This window comes from Anas platyrhynchos, chromosome 4, assembly GCF_047663525.1.
Source record: "Anas platyrhynchos isolate ZD024472 breed Pekin duck chromosome 4, IASCAAS_PekinDuck_T2T, whole genome shotgun sequence".
Taxonomy (NCBI): domain Eukaryota; kingdom Metazoa; phylum Chordata; class Aves; order Anseriformes; family Anatidae; genus Anas; species Anas platyrhynchos.
This window is the reverse complement of record NC_092590.1, coordinates 10,574,465-10,591,425: the sequence shown is the minus strand read 5'-3', so window position 1 is coordinate 10,591,425 and position 16,961 is coordinate 10,574,465. Positions and strand designations below refer to the sequence as shown.

Genomic DNA, 16,961 nt, shown 5'->3' with positions numbered 1-16,961 from the left:
AAGAATTAAAGCCTGCTTTTCATTTTGAAGAAAATTCGATTGAAGCATCCTATTTTTCATAGAAGTAGGAAACTACCTCAATAGACCCAGTAATCGAGATGTTTGTCTTGACTGTGCAGAACTGAGAGGAGCTGGGGTGCAGTCGTGGTGCAGGAGGGCAGGCAGGGCCCCCCATTGCTACCTGCAAGCTGTCCTGGCCACATTCAGCAGGACAGAGGAGTCTGTGTGATTGGAAGGGGTGAGAGATGTTCCCCTGCTGGGGAATAATCTTGGAAAGCAACATGCAAAGCTAGCAAATGCTCCACAGACACAAATATAGTCAGACCCTCAGCATCCTCTGACTGTAAGAAGCTGCCTGGAAAACTCTTGCAAATATACATAGCTCGCAAACTGGGTTAGAAGTGTAACCAGAAGAGGAAAGATGTGGTATTTAATGTTTCTGACTACAGACAGTTTTGCCCAAAAGTCTCAGCTGGAATTGTGTGCAGACGGAGCTTTGTGGTGCAAGTAAACACACATTGAACCAAGCCATGAGTAGTAAGGAGCTGGGGAAGTTTGTTCTTCCATTTCTATAAAGAAAGAAATCACAACTTCAGGTCATTGCACAATTTAAGGTTTAAAAAGTCAAGTGTGAGAAAATGAGAAAGAGAAGGAAAGTGAAGCAGATACTTGCTCTATTTTTTTTTGTTGTGAGGGGACCTTTTTCTATGAAGCAGCTTCTAGGTTTTCTACCTGCAGGGAAAAGATAGGACACAGAGTACTGCTGATAATATGACAAAGAAATAATCAATATTTTATCCTCAAATGAGAAGAAACATCAGCTCTTACCACTTCCAAGCACACAGCAGGTTGCTCTCTGCTGACCTGCTTCGTTTATCTGGCAAGTGAGAGGAGGCGGCAAGGGAAGCTTCTGTGACCTAGAGACCTGGCTTCTTCACCTGCTCCTAGGTGCATCCACCTGGATCTTAGACAAAAAGAGAGAGAGATGAAACTACCAATGCATGCAGAAAAGCCCCACAGTCCCCTGCGGAGCCATACCCTATACATGCCCTACTCCCTCTGGCAGGAGTAAGTTTCCCTGGGCTGAGTCACTAATGAGGCAAAAATAAAGGTTTCTCACCTTCTTAGAAGCCACAGTCCATGCTCTGATGTACTCAGCATATCAGAAAACAAGGAGGAATAATTCCCTGACGAGATTTTTCCTGCTCCACCACAGCCAGACGTATGGTTTGATGTGTGAGATAGCATGATTAAACAGTCTCAGCATTCAGAAGTTCACAGTCTCACAGAATATCTCAGTTGGGAAGGACCCACAAGGATCATCGAGTCCAACTCCTGGGTCCTCAAAGGACCACCCAAAAAATCAGACCCTGTGTCTGAGAGCATTGTCCAAAAGCTTCTTGAACTCCGGCGGGCTTCAGCGCTGATGAAGATGTCATCATTCAACCTCATCATCAGAAGAGCATGGGATTTTCCAGGCCCAAACCCCAGCAACACAGCGGGGTGTCTCATCAGGTGCTGAACTTCATGTGTATTCCCGTGGCAAAGGCAAGTTCTTGTGCTGAATGAGAACAAGGTTTTTTGCCTCGTTTTCTGCTGATTTTGGTGCTTGGTCACAACCATCATCTGCTGACATGGAAGGTTAGGAATCCTCAAAGCTTTGGCAGAGGAGGATTTGGAAATTCAGGGAGTGCAGAGGAACACTGAGCAGCTGCAGGCACATGCAGGGTCATCTCGAAAGTGGCTGAAGCAATGGGGTCCAGTTAATCTATGTCATGGGTTCCACCATCTTCCAGGTGGGTAGCTCGTCTTGTGCACGCAACGCACCCAAGACACGTTATGAAAAGCTACAGGCAGGGAGTACGCCTTTCCTCAAATACCCTTGTTTTCCTGGAACGTTTTCTCTGCTTTATTAGTGACACCTGAAATTTCATTTGTGCCTACAGTTCGTGTCTTGAGAAGCCGAGCTTTAACCCAGCAGGCAGCTGAGCACCACCCAGCTGCTCGCTCACTCCCCCCGTGTGGGATGGGGGAGAGAAATAGAAAGGTACAAGTGCAAGAACTCATGGGTTGAGTTAAAGATCCTTCACTAGGTAAAGCAAAAGCCATGCCCGCAAGCAGAGCAAAACAAGGAGCCTGTTCCCTACTCCCCCTTGGAAAGCAGGTGTTCAGCCACCTCCAGGAAAGCAGAGCTCATCAAGTGAAACGGCTTCTTGGGAAGACAAACACCATCACTCTGAACATCCCCCCTTCCTCCTTCTTTATCCCAGCTTTTATTGCTGAGCACGGCATCCTTTTTGGCCAGCCTGGGCTAGCTGTCATGCTTCTGCCCCCCCCAGCCTCCCTGCTGGTAGGGCAGCACGAGAAGCTGAAATGTCCTTGGCCCTGTGCAAGCACTGCTGTGCGACAACTAAAACAGCAGTGTGTTGTCACCACTGTTTTCAAACATCCCCAACACAGTACCGTACAAGATTTTATAAAGAAAATTAAATCTATGCCATCACATAACAAAGACCCCTCTCACTCAGTGATCCTAAAGGACCACCTTCTATTGCAGGTGTCTCACCAAAAGTGCCACATCGTCTTTGGCACACTTTTAATATCCTTCCAGCAAGTTCAACACAGAACAGATGATATCCCTACAAGCCACGTAAGCCACATCTGACAACAAACAAACTCACATCGATTACAAAACATGTCCTAATGAATCACCTTATACAAAGACACCAGGGATCAGACCTAACTACTCCAAAATATGTCACCTGCCACATTCCTGTGAGGTTTTACGTTGAACAGGGAACTGTCATACTGCCCTTGCTACATTTCAGAATGGGTACTCCAGGTAAGGGCCAGAAAAGAAAGTTGTCAAATCATTACTCAGGTAGCAATATTTCTGTTGTGCATAATTCATACGTACGGAGTAGCTTTACCCCAATTTTACTCCTCAGCCTCATTTCTGTTCCTCATGTTGTGTAAGTCCCAAAAGGTAGTCAATACCTACTCTGTTTTTCAGTGAAATATGCAAAAACCATTACAGCAAAAGTGAGGTATGTTTCTGTGATAGGCAATACTTTATCATTAACATCACGGACATGACATTGATCTCTTAGTCATCACGTCAAATCCTTCAGCCTACATTCACAGAAAGTATATCTACCACTTGTAAGCCAAACGCACAGGACTGTGGGCTATAATGAATCCCTAATAAGAACTATTTTTTCAGGTAGATTTTTTTTTGGAGTTCTGTATTGTAGAAGACCATTTATTTTCCCTGGAAAGAGCCACCCTAAATTTGCCTATACAGTCAACATGGAATGGCTGTAGTAAGCCCTATAATTGCATATTAGTGTAAAACTTTTGAGAAGATGCAGTATCCTAAGCATTTTTATCCAAGTTGAGTTTTCACATACGATGAACGTACAGGTACTTGCATCGGGTGCTGAAGTTCACTGGCAAAAGTAAATGAATAAAAAATAAAAATCAAAATGTTTAGTTTTGTCTCTGTTTTATTTGCTTTACATCACTTCTTAACCAGTAGTGCCTTAGAACTCATAGCCATCAGGAAGTTCATCTTTCTAACAAGAGCTTTAAGCAATGAGAATAACAAAGCTCACTTTTACCTAGTGATGTGCCTGACGATATTGCTCCATTAAAATACATTACTTTGGCCCAAGCCTTAATCGGCCCTGTTCTTTTCCTGTATTCTTTCACATTAATTGTGGGTATTTGAAATCTTATCCTCGATTAAATTTAATTCAGCTATGCTTCTGAAAAAGGAACCTTTCTTTTTCTTTTAATTTATAGTCAGAACCTAATTTTAGAAGTCCTGAAATAGGATCCTTTAGTAGGCAATGGACCTCCATAGGTCACCTCATTCCAGTTCAAGGTACATGTCCCAGACAGATGGGATAAATAGCCCTTCGGACACATACATCTCCTTCCACTATCTGCAGCTAAATCAGTTTTTAGGTGAGGCAAGACTAAACTTGCCACAAGCTTTGATCAAGCTACGCCACACACATCACTGGCACAAGGTATTTCTAGGTTACCTGTCTGAGCACAGTTGCTGATTACATCCTTGCATGTTTCGTACATAAGTCTTTTCTCAACATTTTTGGAACATTCAGACAAGAACAAAACCTTCTGTTGAAATAATAAAAGTAAAAATTAAAAAAAAATACGACTTTGGTTAATAAAGTTTCAGTTGAGTACATGACAGTGCAGACCTTTGTTGTGTGTGTGTTCATCTTCAGGAAACAGGAGCAGCCTAGTGATGGCAAGAGGATGATGAAGGTGAGGCTTTTCTTAAGAAATTACTCAATTTAGTCAAAACCTTTTAGAATTTTGTTTGTACATACAACCAGAGGCAGCTGTAACACTTCCAAACTAGTTGGGCTATGAATTCACCCTTCAGTTGAGCTGGTTTTTATATATCTAAAAAGGAAAAAGAGGAGCATACGTAGAGAAGTGGTTGTTTCACTAGTTGCAAGAGAGACCGGATGAGCTGGACATCTCCCATGTTGTGGTGCACCTGTACCATTAATAAATGATTACTTTTCTCCCTGAGCTTTTAATGAAGCAAGTAAATCTTAGTCAAATGGGCAGGCACCCTAATATAACTTGAAAATATCTGTATGAGAGAGGGATATTTCTGGAAGGAAACAGGCCTTTCTTTCAGAGTGTTTTTAATTTAAGAAGCCGAGTGTCTCTCAAAAGCTGTGGAAAAGCAGGACTCAGTGAAAGCATGTTTAATTTTGAAATCTATAAAGATGTAAGAATTCAAGAGAAAATGGTAGCTGTTTTAAATATGAATTGTATTAATGAGAAGAGGGCAAGAATCTTGTCTTGTAAGTGGCTCTGACTCATACCTTCCAATTATAGCATGCATACATCACACTTCTGTAAAGAAGAATATCGAGCATCCTCTGGATGGAAGAAATTCAGATACTTGGTGAACCAGCAGCTGATTAACAGGCACCAGACCTCATCTTGTGAAAAACTGTGCCTGGGTGCTCTCTCATTTACACTGCTGCAAAACACAGTAACTTTCTTGCTGCCAGTGAAGTTACTTTGTTGTTGAAAGCTGTATGAGGGCAGAATCAGTCCAAAAATGTCTCTGAATTCTAGTCTCAGACTACATTCAGCTTTCAAAAGACATATCATGACTTTAGTGTAAATATGCCCACTTCATGCCCCTTAAAATAGAGCTAAACATCCGTTCCCAAAGACGTATACTGAAAAAATATTTAGTTTCCCAAATCATAAAACTACAAAGTGCATCCACCAGAGTCATTTACATTTGTGTTTCAGCGGACTTCTTGAGGATTTAGAGGAAGAGGAGAGCATCTATGGAGCAACTTCTGAAATGTCACCGGGGGAGCAGAAACCTTAAAAAGATGGATAAAGTAAGAGACTGTTTTTCCCGGAGGACTTCTACAGGTCAAGTGGGAGCAAGGGTGGACTACGCAGCTGAGGAAGCGAGCTGCCATGGGTTTTACCACGAGAAGAATTCCCATGAGAAGTTTCAGATTTGTTGTTTAGATAGCTGTGAATCAGATTAGTCAGAAGTTTGTTCTACCTCAGTCCTATTTTGTGCTTCTTTCTTTCTTTCTTTCAGAACTAATATCTATCTCCTTCTCTTAGATACCAGAGATGAGATTTTGATTTCCTTTGTGTATGTTAACTATAACCTCTATTCCCTTTATTTTATTACACACACATTTTGTAAGAAACTGGATTGGTCAAGCACGGGAGAGAGGAATTTTTAATAAGAGTAGGATTTTGAATACACAGGGTGGCTGGGTGCAGGATGGCAGCACTCGCTCCCAAACCTTTTGGCCGCAGGAACATTAACAGTCCCCAAACGCCCTTCTCTAGCCAGATCCAGCTGATAAATGTCACAATCTCAGCTACTCCTCAACGTGCACAGCTGTAGGTCACTTACCATAGAAAAATCATATTCTCTATAATGGCAGTATTCTCACTCCCAAATACTGACACCACACACAGTGCAGCTGCACTGCAGCTCGGCAGGCTCCCAGCCTGTTTTTTGCACTGTGGAGGATTTGTTTTGAGTGACTTTGGCTTGAGAGGAACTGAAGATGGTTTTGCTCTTGCAAATGACACCCCAGAACTGCTCCTCTCCAGGCCCTGAGGCACACACACGGACACACAGAAGAAACACTCACCAGTCTCGGGAGTGGTTATCTTCACAGACAGAAGTTTGACACCTTCTTTATCCAGCTGGGCCCTGTTGGAGTCAGAGACATTTAGACACAGTGAGTGTGCAGCTCTGGGAAGCTGGTCAGCTAAACACAGCTCTAAGACCACGATCTGGAGGCCTGAAATGGACTTTCCCTGGGATCATGCGTGAATCTTATAGATGGCAATTAATGCACACCAATCTCTTTGAAAGGACCTTTCTCTTAAAATAGCTGATAGATTGTATGGCTTTGCATTCAATCGAGTGCTCCACAGAAGTACAGCTGTGGGAAAAGAGAGTCATCTTTTTCCTCTGCCCATGCAAGGCTTTTAGCCACATCACGCTGCAAGAAGGACCACCTCAGAGGTCCAGGGAGTCAGGGTCAGCAAGTAAACTGCCAGCGCAAATGCTTTTAGTCATACAAAAGAGAGAGGCCACATCCAGACCCAATGGCCTCTGGTATATACCTTCTAATGGGTCTTTCTAAGTTTCACTCCCCTAAAACTGCTTATGCCAATTCCATTTTAACTGAGCCTGTGCAAATGGACAGGTGGAGAGAAGATGGGACAGAGGAATATGAAATGATGGGGAACAGGAGAGAAAGAAAGAGAAAAATAATCCAGAATAAAGCAAGAGAAAGGGAAAAAAAAAAAAGATGGCACAACACAAGGTAAGTTTATCCATTTCAAAAGAATCCCTTGCAATTTCTGTTCATGCTGGAACAGCCGCTTTTCATGCATACAGGTGTACAGCAACTACAAGCACGTCCCTTTCAACAGCATATTTCTCTTCAGACAGCAACTGCTTATTGTGGTTAAGCAGAGGAAGACCAAAGAGAATCGCATGCAGAATTTGCTGCATTCACAAGCACCCCACAGCAAGGCAGAGACAGGATTCAACCTACTGTTCAGTGCCGTTCTCTTGTCTCTCTGGAAGAAGAAAAAAGAGTTAGGGTCATTGTGGCTGATAGGACTCGATTAAACAAAACATTTAGACGCAGCTATTGCTGTTGCTGGCAGAAGGCTTAGCTGTGATTTTGCAGTGTTGCTTTCTTTAAGTACATTAACCCGATCAACCAGCCTCCATGGCAATTTGCGCCCTCCCAAAAGACCACCATGCCCCACGTGCCATCAGTGTGGTGACTGTGCCGGGAGAGGAAAACCCCTCGGTGCAGGCGGAGGAGCTGCAGAAATCACGTTTTTCCCTGCAGCTCCCAAATCCACAGGCACGGAGGAGGTGAGCAGGCAGCAGCTCTCGAGCATGTAACAACCCAGCTAAAAGGCAGAGGGTGAGAGGGGATGCATGCCCTGGTGGTTCTCACCCCTGGGAGGGCAGTCTGTCATCCCAGCCAGCAAGCAACACGTTTCTCCCCAAAATGAATTGCCCACCGAACAATTTTTCTTCTTACACCCGAATGTGGGCAGATGGATGGGGCCAGGGGTTACATGGGAGGCGTGGAGCTAGCTCTAATCCCCAGGCACGGGGGGCTGCACACCAGCCAGGCTGAGTGAGCCCTGTGGGCAGGAGGGCAGAGAGCCATAGCTGCCTCCTCTCCTTTTCAGGCAAATTTGCTAGCACTGCAAGCACTAGCGGCTGTGCGTGGGGGAGGCTGGCAAGGAAACCTCCTTCACCTCATGTCTTCACCCCTTCCCTCGGAATATTCGGTAATTTCCTCAGTGGGCATCACACCTTCTGCTTTCTGCTTGGCTCTGGTTTTCCCTGCCATTGGCTAAATTGGCGGCAGCACGCTGCTTACCTTGCTCTGCAGCTTCCACACCCCGTTGTGATTTTGTATTTCCAGGCCCCAGTGATTTCACTGTTGAGGCTCTGCACAGATCTCCTAACTCATGCCAGCTCACAGTCTGAATTCAGACATGCTTGCCTTTTTTTTTTTTCTTCTTTATATTTCCCCCCACTTAATAGAAAATTGCACTCTCCTGTGGCCCACTCTGGCAACAATTTGAAAAACTTGGCAACTGGAATTTAATGGGATTATGTCCCCATTACCTTAAACGTTTCATGGACAGCAGCAAAGCCTGTGCTGGTTTTAGCTATCTGTCAAAAATGACTATTTCTGAAAGTACTGCTTGCTCAGCAATTTTGTACCCATGCATGTACTGTAACTAAAAAATTATACTTGTATATCAGGTATTTCCTAAAAGAAAGCATTGATGTTTCTTTGCCTGTATTTGCAACAGAGATAAAATGAACATAAGGTGATTTTGCTGAACATATCTCCAAACTTATTTTCACCCTCTTTCTCTACCTGATTGACTGATTGTGTTAGCACAGCTGTTTGTTAGCTCTTCGCAGCTGCAAAGGGCCGAACAAAAAGCTTTACAGCATTATATATTCTCCAGAAAATCACAGACATTTTTGCTCCCTCTGTTATTCCTAGTGATTTTGAAAATAAAGTGCTACTTTCCCACTTTAGGCAAAATACTTTGAAATACAAGATTTCCTGTCAGACTGCTGCAGCATCTATGGTTACAGTAATCTAAAAAGCCCCCAGAGATCTTAGAGTAATTCGAAGCATACTGCTTTTTTTTTTTTTCTCCTCCTACTGCTGAGAGAAAGCAAACCAAATACCTGGAGTTTTCTTGTGGCAGATTCTGTACAAAGCCACCAGAGAGAAGACAGTGAGGGTGATGACTATCAACGTGATGACGACTGGCAAGATAACGCCTGCAAAAGAAGGAGAACATCATTTTGCTGCTCGCCTCTGCCCTGGCGTTTGTGCACCTGAGTGAGAGGTACCACCAGCACCTCCTGCCGCATCCCCTTCACCAAACCCCACTGATTTTCTCGGCCCACCCCCAGCATCCACTCCACACCCCAGGGTGCTGGTTTCACCCAGGGGAGGGTTTGGGTGGGCTCCAGGTAGGAGAGTGAGGGTTCACCATCTGCCCTGGTGGGACCAGTCACCCTGATCTACATCCGCAGGGTTCACCCCCGGTGTTGATCCCCCAAAGGTTTTTGTGAAACTGCCCTGCTGCAAGAACAATTTTTGGATGCACGCAGAGGTTTTTGGTGTTCTTTTTTTGTTTTGGAAAGCAAGACTGATCTGAAATTCAGCGACTAAAGCTATTATTTCTCTTTTAGCATCGTGCGCCCAGAAAGACACCAAGGAGTTACATAATTCAGCAACATTCCCCACAGCACTCACAACCAGGGAGAGAAAATGCAAGATCTCCTTTTCAAATGAGGACATTTCTTCCCTTTTATTATTTCCCACCATCTGCCATTTCCTGACAGGTGTTTCCCAGCCAAGAAGCAAAAAGGAAAGAATTATGTCATGAAGAGAAGCTTTCCTGGGGAAATATCAAAGCCCAGTTTCTCCCCATTTGTCTTTTTTTTTTTTTTTTTTTTTTCCTGGCAGCCATCGACCACGTTTGTATTTAGCCTGGTGGCCTCCGCCCCATGCTGGGGAAGCTGCAAAGCCTTAGCACCATCCCTCCTGCTGAGCCCCTGTTTTGAAGTGGCACCTACACTGGCTCTTGATGCAATTAATATTTAACATTCACACAGAAGAGTGTCTCTGGAACCAGAGGGAGAACCTGGAGACAAGTTCAGAGTAGAAAAACAAACGTATTTTGCTGAGCCAGTGCTTTTGGTAGGAAATATCGGATCTGCAGTAACACTCTTGCCCCAGAGGTACATAACTGTAAAATAAAAAACTAAGTGACATGCACCATGTAAATACTGAGTGCTTGAGGACTTTGCAGAGGACTTCCAGTCCTTCTCTTTCCACCCACCCTCCCGTGACAAAATGGGCAATACATTCATGTAGTATAGTCATAACAACGTATTTGTGTAATAAGTATTCATACTGGTATGTGAATGACAGTTTCACGTGTTTCCTTTTGTCTCCTCTCACAGGGGATGACTCTGTTCACTTTTTTTTTTCTTCTCTCTATTTTATCACTTTGACTTCAGTCCTTGGGAATAATTGCACCACTCTCCAGTGAGAGAAGCGTCAACCTGCCAAGCTCTCTTTCGCTTTGGGATGAGGTTAATAACATGCAGTTAAATTGGGTTTGTAAGAGGGTGCACAGCCTGGTATGGACAGAAATCATGTTGCCAGTTTTACTTCTCTGCTACTCCAAACGCTCATCTAAAACCATGCTGATCTACTGAAAACTCAGAGGACAGACAACGAAGTAGCAATACTCACTGGAGTAATGGATCGTATCCTCTTGTATTTTCTTGTTTCCAGGACTGCTTTCGGTGACAACAACATCTGGATGTGCAAAAGAAATATTGTTTTCAGGTCAACATATAAGTGTCAGCACTTCCCCAAAAATTTACTCTTCTCAGCCTCCCCAAAATAACCTTCCCTAAGCAACTTTGGAGTCCCCAGTTCTGGAGCCATGGTGCGCTCCGTGGATATAGGCGTCCTCAGTTAACACCTGGAAAATCTGGCACAAGGGGGGGGGGAGGAAAGCTTTTCTGCTGTGGCCTAAGAGAAACGCGTGCTTTGCACTTGCTCCTGTACAGCCATTTTTTCTGGGATCATCTGCTTTCTCGCTAACATTTTCACTTTTAGGAGGTAAAGGCAGAAGGCCTGCTGAGCAGGGGTACCAGCAGAGGTAGAGCTCTGTGTACAAGATGCAATGGCACAGCAGCAGGCAGGGAGGCTCCGACCCACTGCTCCAGTACACGTTTACACCCCTTGCACCCGCAGGGATGTCCTGAAAAATATTTTGGTGATTGTTTTTTCTCCATTATTCTCCTTTTGCCCCTATTCCCATTCTCACAACATCCTGCTCAGCTCTGCTGTGTAAGAGTACGTTGTCTCCTGCTGCAAAAGAAGCAAAGCAGAGAAAAGCCAGGGGCCAGCTTCTCCCCCAGCTATGCCAGCTTACTGGTTTTCCAGATAACGAGAAGCCACATGGTCCTACTTAAAACACTGTGTGCTTGTGCAAAGGGAAAGGTTTTGAGAGCTGTGTTCTCAATTTGTTCTGCTTTTGCAAAGCTGTGTGAATTTTGGACAAGTTGTTTAGCTTCTGTTTCCTTTCCTTTTTTTTTTTTTTTTGTTTTGTTTTGTTTTGTTTTTGTTTTGTTCATTCAGCCAAAGACTGGCCTCACAGGGAGAAACGTTCACGTACTACTTACTGGGTGGGGCCTGCTCAATGCAACCACAGCATCGGATGCATCCAAGCATCAAAACCATCACTGCTTGTGACCCCTGCCCCTGAAAAATCACCATGGCTCTGTAAAGTTCTCTCTTCCATGGTGCCTGTCTGCTGAGGGGCGACAACGTGAGGGTGGAAACCGTGAGCCATCACAACGTGACTGAAATAATTCTCATGAATTCATGACTCCATGTCCATGTGATCGCTTTGTGTTTTTCAAAGAAATACTACTGCCCTTTTCTCTGCCTTCCCTGATTGAATACAGGATACAAAGGGAAGGCAGACAATTATCAGAGCAATGACTTATCCTGCGTACTGGCCAAAAATGTCAACAGAAACAAATTGCTCTGAAAAATGTGAATCTCTACACCTGTGCAGTGTCTCCCCAGGAGAATAAAGCTGAGGATTCAAATGCACTGGTTATCTCCCTAGCTGTCTATTAAATGGCCAAGATGAGAATAATGCAGGAAAAACAAATCCACAGGTTAGTGTTTTAACTACGTGAAACCATCAATGAGAAACCCAAGAGCTGAAAAGAAGCACTGCTGAAGGAGTGAAATGGATTGAGGAATTAAAAACATCAACTCAGTTATCCACTGAAGTTTTCTCACAAGCCAGCCCATCCTGTCTGCTTTCTCTGGATCTGAAAATTGGATCTGGAAGACGCTTTTCCAGCTAGGGAATGATCTGGGATCCAGATAACAATTAATTGGAGCAATAGACCTTGTGGTGACATGAGGAACAGGCTGCTGGTGGCAGACACAAGGGCTGCAGCGAGCTGCACAGAAGCCACTGCTTCCTGACAAGCCCAGAGGAAGGGAAATAAGACAATACTGGTTCACTAGCACAGGAAGACCTTGACTTAGCCCAGGACCTGCTGCTTCCAACCACAGGACGAGGCAGGGGAGCCGCTGACAAGGACTAGCTCCTTGGTGAGCACTATTTTGGTATCAGCTGCCCATGGCATCACGCAGTACGCTCCCACCCTGTTTGCTTTGCAGCATCTCCTGCATCCACAGCAAAGTTACTTATTGCCAGGACTTGAGCATCGCTTACCTGCTTCTCCATACCACGCATCAGGTCCATTCTATCCCCACCAGCCCCTTCTTCCCCCCAAATATTCCCCCTCCCCAGACTGTCCCTCACCACCCCACCCCAGCCCTTCAGCCAGCATGCAAAGAGCAAGCTTGGCCATTGCTCTTACTTGATGGCTCTGTCAGGGTGATCATGTGAAGGCCTGCAATAAAACAGAAGAGCAGGGTTGTTAGGAACTGGTTTAGGGCTAGAGGTCCTTGCTTACTGGAGGGGAAAGCAAGGGGGGTCTTAAGACTCCAGAAACGGGCTCAGTAACTGCGCAAGAAACTGTCCCCAGGATGGGGCAGGACAGAAAATCCTGAATTAATTGGTACGCAGAAAGATAAATAAATGAATAAAAATCTTCCTGCCAAAACCAAGCAATTGCCCTGGGGCAAATAGCTGGCGTTCAGCTGACAACTAAGTATGGTAATAAAAGAAACTCAAGCGCCTAATTGAGACACGTCTTCAAGTGCCACAAAACCTCTCAAAAATTAATCTTCGTGAATCTTCGTGCTACATCCTCAGCACTGCCTCCTTATTTTGAGGTGTAAAGCTTCTGGTCAGCTTCCTCCAGGATGGATGGCACCATAAAAAACCTTCCCCTGGGTCCATACAGGGCTGGCTTCTCCTGTGGTGTCCATGAAGAGCAGGGCTCATCTGGCCCTGACCTGAGAGCTCCTCAGGAGGCCGTGACCCACCATGGTGCTTTCTGTGCTTGGTCAGGACAGCTCCTGCACGAGAAGCTGCAGCAGAGTTAAACGCATTGTCCTACTGCCGTGAGAGCTGTTTTGGGAACAGGAACAGCTGCTGTTGTTTCCCCTCCTCTCTACAAGCAATTAAAAGCACGGATCACTTGAGCCGCTGGCGTGCAAACAGCCACTTTTGCCAGTGATCTACGTGACGGAGCTTTAACGACGTTTTAATCACAAACGGGCGTGAAAAGCATGTTCAGGCTGACAAGGCAAGTACTTGAAAGTCAGCAGCAAGAGCTGCTCTTGAACATATTAAATATTAGCCATGCTAAGTACTCTGAGGGTACACAGTTATTTCATACTGGCTTCCCAAAACGCAGAGGAGATGTTTTTCCTAAGCTATTTACCATCTCATCCAGCCGGCTGCAAAGCAGCGTCACCTTGCTCAGAGAGGATCTCTGTGACGACTCATTAGCTGATGTTTATGGCACGTTTGGGCAGCATTAATGACATGAGCCAAGGAAAAGCGCTCAGGAAGTTCACAACTCTCCTGTCAAAGAACGGTGAAAAGCACAGAAAGCAGCAGGACACCCACCTGGCATTCAGGGAACATCCAAATGTGACAGGATTTCTTTTTACCTGAATCCTGCCTTTCTTATTGTGAGTGGCACAAGTGCCACGTGAGCACACAGCAATGGTTGAACAAGCAAATGCAAAGCCATGTGTGTGTTTATGGAGATAAATGATAAAAGAGATCTCACTGGGGTTCTGCTGGAGTGTGAAAAATCAAATGGCCAGTGAAAGAAAGCCACACACCCTTCTCTCACCCCTGGTCTCCAGTAAGCAAGCCAGGTGCCAGCTCTCCTCTGCTCAGATTGCTCAGCCCAGCCACCTAAACGCAGCTGTGCTCTTTGGAGCTGTTCAGCAGGTGCTTGCAGCTTGCATTTCCCACATAACCATCCACAGCACCCTTTCTGGTGGTGGGGAAAGAGGGCAGAAAGGCAGGTGGCCTTCTGCTTGCTAACACCTTTATTGTGTTGTTCTGGCTCTCTGTTTGGCCCCTACCACGTCCCCTGGGGCTGTGAGCTGGGGGGCAGATGCTCAGCATAGATAATCCAGGAAGATTTCCAGATCCATCACGAGGATCTCGAGGCGTACAGCGCTGGCTGCACAGACAGAAGGCAAGGATAAAGAGCCTGGTGTACGCCCAGGTGAGCTGACAATACCTGCCCAAGTCAAGGCAGCGCTGGTGAGGAGCCTGGCAGATGGAGAGAGGCCCCGAGAGCTCACCTCTCCCAAACCTCCGCTACCTGAACAGCCGGGACACCCCGCGGCTTGCTGCTTCTGGTTTTGGAGGGCAGCCACGTGGAACTGTGCTCGCTGGCAAAACAAGCGAATAAATTTGGCTGATTACTCAGAGGGGATACCACGAGATAAATCACAGCGAAATTAAGAACCCTAAAAAAAACCCTCCTTGCCATGACTGTGCTGTGGTTCTACAATTGTGTTAACCGAGGCTTCACGGTATTTTCCATCTCCCCAGTGCTTCAATTTCTGTCTCTCTCTCTCTGTGAAGAAGCTGAAGGGCAATTTTTACTTAATATCACTATCCAGTGTTCCTATACAGTTTGTACATGGCAAGAGTCATACCCTCCCCGTCTTACTCCTAGCAATTTTTCTTAGGAAGATTCCTCCTGTGAATCAAGTGAGTAGGACTTGCAATTTGAGGAGTGCAATAAAGGCATCATCAGGTGCAGCAGGTTGATTCACCTGCCAGCTTATTGCAGCAGGTCATTTGATCTCACCAGCCTGCTGGATGGATTTCAGCTCATGCTGCCTCCTGGATTCTTGTTGTTCAGGTCAGAGAATAAAGAGCTACAATACCTGCACTTTCTCTGAGGTATTTAGACTGATCCATGAAATCTCTGGTTCTTCATCAATTAAACAGAAGGAGAAAAAATTAAATATTAGCCAGCGATCCTTTGCGGAGGTGGAGCAGGAGGCGTATTATACATGACAGCCAAAGTTGAAGACGTATGTGTCAGTGGCACGCATGCCGGTTGCTCTCTTTGCTAAAAACAGCCCCTATTCCCTCCGCTAGCCTGGGTGAGCACCACGCAGCCCCTCCTCTGCAGCTGCTGGCTGCGAGCCTCCTCAACACAGCGCTGCTGCTCTCTGATGTTTCTCCAAGCTCCTTCCCAGGCTCCCCCCCACACTCCTTTCAGTTGCTCTCCAGCTCTCTGTGGCACTCCTCCCACACCCTGATCTTTTGATATGGCTGATTGGAAATTTCTCTTCAAAATGTTTCTTTTTTTTTTTTCCTCTTTTCCTGCAGCAAGAGTTTTTCACAAAAAAAATGGCTTTTTTTTTTTTAAATGGGAAATGGTCTCAAAACTAAGCATATTGTTTTGGATTGAGATTAGCCATCTGAATTATTTTGGTTTAGCACACCAAACAGAAACGTTCTGTTCTGGATGAATTTCACATTAATTTGTCTGCCCACACAGAAGCTGTGGCTTGGGTGCCTTCAGCTTTTTAGCTCTGTGATCCCCTGTGGGCTGCAGCATGAGCCACACCGCGTGTACCAACCAGCCTCTGCTCTGGCGAACAAAAGGCATCCAGACCCTATGGAAGGCCCCCATGGAAGATGAAATTTCAGTGTTGAAAAGAAGGAGTCCAATGTTTTTGATGGCTTAAAAGTAACTAGGGTGCAGCCTGTGGCTTCCCTCAGCCCTGAGCACGTGGATCAGGGAGTAAGGGTGTCGTAAGGGTGCACCCATTAGGGATGAGCTACCTAACTCAGCAGGGTGAGTAATGGGATTTTTTTGTGTATTTAAGCTGGAAGAAAGCAGCAAGGAGCTGGTCCTGGGAGGAGGCAGGGAAGGTGCAAGGATGAAGCCCTGGTGAGGGAGGAAATGATTTTGACAGGGCAGTTTTATGGGAACTCGAAGCAGCGGCTATGCCAAGGAGCGAGGCTGAATCCCCCAGGACAGATGGGCCCTTTCTTCCTCAGCCAGGCAATTACAGCCCTGGCACCTTGGGTAGTCCCTGAGCTAAAGAAGATTTATTGGCTTTCCAGCAGAGTGAGCTGAGTAAGATGATGATTTTCACAAACAGACCCAAGGAAAAATGTAAACCTTTCAGGGCAAGGTTTAAGCATAAAGTGTAATTGCACAACTAATGTAACAGGTAATTCAATGCATAGGATCCACGGCCGTATATGCATTATGATTTCATTTTAACCTGGAGAATTTCCCTGTGAGAACCTTTCTCTAAAAGCATTGCAATTTCTTGGTTTGTTGCAGGGTGCCAATGGTAAGGTTTCCCCACTGTACACGTGTCTGCCAAAAGACACAAAATGTGACAGGACAGTCAAGTAACCACAGCTCACACTGTATGCATTATGGGGCGTAAGCTTATTAAAATAATGAGAGATTCCTCTCTAGATCAGTGGCCGTGACTTAAAAATGAGAAAATCCCAACTTCCCTAAAATGCTTATTATTATATCTTTCCGCATGCTTTTAAGCATTTCAGCATGTACTGAGGATATGATATTACTACACTTTGATATCCAGCCCCACCCTCCATAAGAAGAATCCCGTTCACCATGCTGTTGTAGCACAAAAAAACATTATTGAGCACTCACAGTTATCTCCTACAAACATAATCCAGGGTGCTGCAAAGAGTCTTATTCCTCTAGAAATGTTAAACATTAATATTAATAGGGAAATGCAAACAAAGTCAGTGTCCCTATTAGGCTTACATAGTATTGAGTGAAAGCTCAGGGAACTTTAAGAAAACCTAAGTATATGATTCTTCAAAATCTGGGAAATTTATTATGTGTGGTGGACACA

The 16,961-nt window shown here is 45.2% G+C and overlaps 1 protein-coding gene across 7 annotated transcripts in view; it reads right to left on the bottom strand.

Moving 5' to 3' along the window:
* EMCN (endomucin) overlaps nucleotides 1-16,961 on the bottom strand; it is a 75,940-nt gene that overhangs the window by 5,280 nt on the left and 53,699 nt on the right. For 6 of the 7 annotated variants that reach the window (XM_038178865.2, XM_072036988.1, XM_072036989.1 and 3 more), the window contains 5 exons: nucleotides 12,542-12,574; nucleotides 10,377-10,442; nucleotides 8,792-8,887; nucleotides 7,107-7,131; nucleotides 6,189-6,250 (listed from right to left, as the gene is read on the bottom strand). In XM_038178865.2, coding sequence (XP_038034793.2) covers nucleotides 6,189-6,250; nucleotides 7,107-7,131; nucleotides 8,792-8,887; nucleotides 10,377-10,442; nucleotides 12,542-12,574 — 282 coding nt within the window. Of the gene's footprint in view, nucleotides 1-3,488; nucleotides 5,388-6,188; nucleotides 6,251-7,106; nucleotides 7,132-8,791; nucleotides 8,888-10,376; nucleotides 10,443-12,541; nucleotides 12,575-16,961 lie in introns of those variants that run through there. The other variant, XM_038178867.2, reaches the window with a different exon arrangement.